Consider the following 4,988-nt stretch of genomic DNA (forward strand, 5'->3'; position numbering starts at 1 on the left):
TAAAATTCATATATTCTAATATAAAAATAATAAAGACCAAATTAAAATAAAATCATCAAATCTAACTAATCCTCTTACCCAAATCAAAACTCAAAAGGATAAAATAACTTTTAGTCCTTAATCTTGACAATTTTTTAATGTAATCCTTTTCCTTTTTTCCATGTTTTCACCTAAACTTTTTAAAAATTATAGTTTTTTTATGCGTTGGGGGCACTAGACCTATCTAATGTCCAGCTAGCCCATATGGCCCAATAGACCCAATCCAAATTGGGCCAGACTTGAAAAAGGGTATTTATGTCTCGGGTTGGGCGAAATTGATTTGAATTCAATTTAAATAAATAAAAAATATTTTTAAGTTTAAATTTAATTGTAAAATATCAATTAAAAATATTTTTTTATAAATTTATTAATTTTTGAACAGTAAAATAGACTTTTGGAACGGGTCAAGTTGGCTAAAAAAACAGGCTTCAACATGAAATTTTTGTTGGAATCAGGCTTCTAGGTGGAACAATATCACAATGTAACATTATCACATAGATCAAAACTAGAAAAAAAAATGTAAAATTAAAGGATTAATGTGAAAAAATGTCAAGGACTAAGTTGAGAAAAATTGACAAATGCGGTACTAAAATGTTGATTTGTCCCAAACTCTAAACCCTTTTGCAGAGCCACCATTTTCGTTTATTTTCCTAGTTTCCCAAAATTATTTTCTCCAAATTTTTTTGTTTCAATTTGCAGGCCAGTCAACAGCATTTCATTCTTCTCCATTAGCCAAAACGCAGGTTAGCATAACTTTTCTGCCTTTCTTTTCTTCTATTGCTTTCTCTTAGCTCTTCTATGTCTCTGGTATAAAAAAAATTAGCTTCTGGTTTAGTGACTCAGATTCAGCTTGTCTTTCCAAAAATGGAGCAATCATTTTTTGATAGAATGATCACTCATCTCCGTTCATCTTGCAAGTAAGATAAATTTTCATTTATCTTTGATCTTGCAAATTCAATTCAATTTTTGATTTTTTTTCTATCAAGTTTTAAGCAGATAAATTGTAGTATTAATATGAATGTTGTGGTATTAATATGAATGTTGTATGATAAAGCATTCATGTTTATGTTTATTTTCTTGTTAAAATTTGAAGGTATTATACTGGTTATCCTAAAGATCTTGGACCATCACGAGTTATTCATTTCAAATCCGAGCGTGAATTTGTGCAGCTACTTCAGCAAGGTCACCCCGTTGTTGTTGCATTCACTATCAGGTAATATAAAACCCAATCCTTCCTTTTACCCATTGTATGTATCTTCCCCTAGCTCATCCTGTATGTATATTGCAGGGGGAACTACACAAAGCATCTTGACAAAGTACTGGAGGAAGCTGCTGTTGAGTTCTATCCGAATGTTAAATTTATGCGCGTATGTTTCTTCTTCTTCTTCTTCTTCTTCTTCTTCTTCTTCTTCTGATAATGTGTAAATGATGAAACAGGTCATTACTTATACATTTTTACAGTCTCATCATAGCGATGTTGTAGAGTGGGTGTATTCTAGTATGAGAGTATATGCTTCTATGGTAAAAGTACCGTGGAGGCCATTGTATGTATTTTGCCCCTCTACTCAAAAAATGGGCAAATTAGCCCCTATACATTAGTTCAAAGACGAAAATGGTTATTTCTGTATTTTGACGAGTTTGCTCTTTGATCTGACGTATAAAAACTAATTTAACCATTTTTTGAGATGCAATCTGGCTGCTTGTACAGGGGGCTCTTCACCATGCTTCTATTCTTTTAGCATTTTCACTTTAAACTGGCTGTTCTTAGTATAAACCCTTGTCCAACTTACGCGGGTATCCTATGACTTTCAACTTCGAGGCCTTGGATTTGAACATTGGGGATGGGGAATGAGGTTTATGAAATTGGAGAGGCTTTTATGTACCTACCTAAACTACCATTGCAGCATATAACAACCCCTAAATTTGGTAGTGATTACTGTCATATGGTGATGGTAGTTGTGCTAACTTACTATATAGCTTAGTTTCTTTTTTCTTTCTTTACACTCACATCTTAGTTTCTTGTGTTATTCTCTTGCAGGTTGAGTGCCCAAAATATCCAGGGTTTTGTATAACACGGCAGAAGAATGAATACCCATTCATTGAAATATTTCATAGTCCAGAGCAAGTATGCAACTTCTCTTTATTTCTATTTTCTCCCTCTACCGCGCCATTTGCTTGCTTTGGTCTGTTGTAACCATTTGCTGTTAACTGATTAAAGCATCCCGAACTTAAAAGTTGACTAGCTCGGGGTTGTTCAAGGATTGTATGATTTTTGTTTAACATACAGAAGTGTAATAGTTGCTGAAACTATAATAACCTTAAGAATATTTGCCAATTGAACTTTCTACTATCTTGCTACTTTTGATTCAGTTATGGCTTCTTAACAAGTAGGCCTTTGAAGAACTAGAGCACGTAGCCAAATCATTGTGGTTTACTCCTGCAAAAACCTCATTACTTGTAAAGGTTTTGCATGAAAATTTACTAGCTTTTCTGCCTCGCTGAGAATGACCAGTATAGATAACTTGTCAGGTGAAAAAAATAAAAAGGAAAGGAAAGAAATAGATGAGCCAGTACTGCTTTTCTTTTCTGAATTAATGAAAAACTAGTTCCCACGTATTCTGTGGCTGTATTGTTGCAAGACAAATGAAGTATAAACTTGGGACAGTGTGGTGGTGTAGGAAATAACTAAAAGTCAAAAGAAAGAAGGCTAAACAACTGCTAGCTAGTGTTAATGACAAACAATAGTCTCTGCTGCATGTTGTGGCTAGTGAACATATATATATATATATATTTCAGTTTGAATAAAATGTGGGGTTTGGTTAATATAAGCAAGATTAGACTTTTTGTGGAACCACGGAGTTGATCACTTTCAGCGGTTAAATCTCGAGGGAGAGTTCTGATAGATAAAAAAGAAGCTCAAGCATACGCTATGCTTCTCTGGATTCTGGGAAGTATATGAACTATGCAGCTTTGCAGCTTTATTTCTGCTTTGCAGAATGGCTGTTTCTGCAACTTAAACATGTGGCCTATAGGCACTTTCGATCCAAAGTGCACTGATAGGGAGAATTATGAGAGATTGTATGGCTTAGTAGTTATATTATTTACGTTGTTTTCCCATAAGTTCACCTGCAGTCAAGCTGCATTCAAATGAATCTTACAAGCGTGAAATATGTTTTAATCTATAACTTGTTCCCTGTTTTATGTTGGAGTCTACTTTTTGTAATAACATTAGAGCTTAATCCTGAATGTTTGATGTATTTAATAAGAACATTCTATTGCAGGCAGCAGATCAGGGGAGGGTTGTCGATCCAAGTACCACAAGATATTCCGTAAAAGTTCTACCTGTAAGTTTTGTAGCCATTTTCCCCTAAAATCTGTTAGCATCATCGGTGCTGGTTCTTGACTTTTTTTTTTTTTGCTTTGCTTTTCTCAATATGATTCCATATGCAAACACAAATTTCAGATATTCATTGTGCTTTACATATACAGTGCTTTTAATATTTTAGGTTTGTGGGCATTCTGTACATTAAACCCCTTATATGCTTAACCATTGTTAGATTCATTCATCTGTCACTTGGTTTCTGTACAGAAACTCAACTATTTAGAATTTCACAATCATGAATGTACATAAATGCTGGTAAAAGTGTATTTTTGTAAGTTCTGTTGATGCAATATTCTCTTCTGTATTTATTATTATTTGATATATTATCTATATCTATTGTTACATCTATGGTATTATGCAGTTCAATTACGATCTCAGTGCTTATGGATTTAGAGAATTCTTCAAGCGCCATGGGATTCAAACATCAGACCGAAAGTAAAGTCTAGTTGACATCGATCTATAAGATTATCTGTGTAATAGAATTACGGGAATGAAAGATTATTTATCAATGTTATATTATCCTGTACGGTATATTTAGGTGGAATGATTTTTTTTTTTTTTTTTGTTTGGCTGATAGATAAGCAGAATTTACTAGATTATTCTTGTTATAGAAAATTTTTAACAAGCTTCGCTCCTTCAATGTTCAGGAGGTAATTGATATTTTTGGATTTTGAGATTGAGGTTTCAATGGAATGTAATTGCTAATAATGATATATATCATTATAAAGTTTGGTACATATGGGGAAGTGCTAATTAAAATCGTTTGATACATTTGGTGTATTAAGCATTTTATAAGGAATGTGATGATAAATTTTGAAATTATTTCGATTAAGTCTTAATTCGATTGACATTGGCATTGTTGCCGATGTAGCAAGACGTGGGTTTGAGTGTGCTGAAGTACATTATTTTCCTATTTAAGAATTGGGAGAGGTTGTGATTAGTTTCAAGCATACCTAACACAATTAACAATATGAAAAATGAAAGGCTAAAGTTATTGGAAAATATCAAATTTGATCCTTAAAAGTTAACATTTTTTTTTCAAATTGATCCTTATTATTTTTTGAGCTAAATTTAGTTCTCTCAACTTTTCAGTCAAATTTGGTCATTAATCATTTGGAAAATAGTCTGTTGAGGCCCAATTTTGGCCCAACTTAAACCAACCCTAACCAAACCCAATTTAGCCCAACAAACTAAAACCCTAAGCTCATTTAAACCTAAACAATTTTCAGCAAAAAGGAGGAGAAGAACCCTAGCCGCCCCACCTTGGCCCGCCACTACCGGTTGTCTGCCACCAGACACCCACTTACCTCCACCACTCTATGCCTGCAAAAGAAGACAAAAAGGACAGAAAGAAAAACACCAAAAATGAAATTCTTTGTATTTTTTCTTTGGATTTTGGGCTATATAAAAGCCTTATGTTCATTAAAATGGGAGGGGGATTTTGGATTCTATCTGATTTTTTTGGCTAAAATAGAGGTCGAAAGAAATTGTAAAATGAGGGATCCCCATTCTTGTATCGAAGATTTTCGAAATAAAAAAAAACAAAAAAGGTTGATTTCGATCTTAT

The 4,988-nt window shown here is 33.3% G+C and overlaps 1 protein-coding gene across 2 annotated transcripts; it reads left to right on the top strand.

The window, feature by feature from the left end:
• The first annotated feature begins 514 nt into the window (after nucleotides 1–514).
• Nucleotides 515–4,156, top strand: LOC108485365 (uncharacterized). Of its 2 annotated transcripts, none has more exons than XM_017789175.2 (7): nucleotides 515–782; nucleotides 883–956; nucleotides 1,133–1,252; nucleotides 1,328–1,406; nucleotides 2,078–2,164; nucleotides 3,321–3,383; nucleotides 3,783–4,156. In XM_017789175.2, exons 2-7 carry the CDS (start codon nucleotides 904–906, stop codon nucleotides 3,858–3,860), a joined length of 480 nt encoding a protein of 159 aa, XP_017644664.1. In that variant the 5' UTR covers nucleotides 515–782; nucleotides 883–903; the 3' UTR covers nucleotides 3,861–4,156. The 2 variants fall into 2 exon arrangements, with proteins under 2 accessions (XP_017644664.1, XP_017644663.1); XM_017789174.2 differs by having other exon boundaries at nucleotides 525–782; nucleotides 875–956.
• Nucleotides 4,157–4,988: the final 832 nt, after the last annotated feature.

The sequence above is a fragment of the Gossypium arboreum genome, chromosome 6 (genome assembly GCF_025698485.1).
Source record: "Gossypium arboreum isolate Shixiya-1 chromosome 6, ASM2569848v2, whole genome shotgun sequence".
Taxonomy (NCBI): Eukaryota; Viridiplantae; Streptophyta; class Magnoliopsida; order Malvales; family Malvaceae; genus Gossypium; species Gossypium arboreum.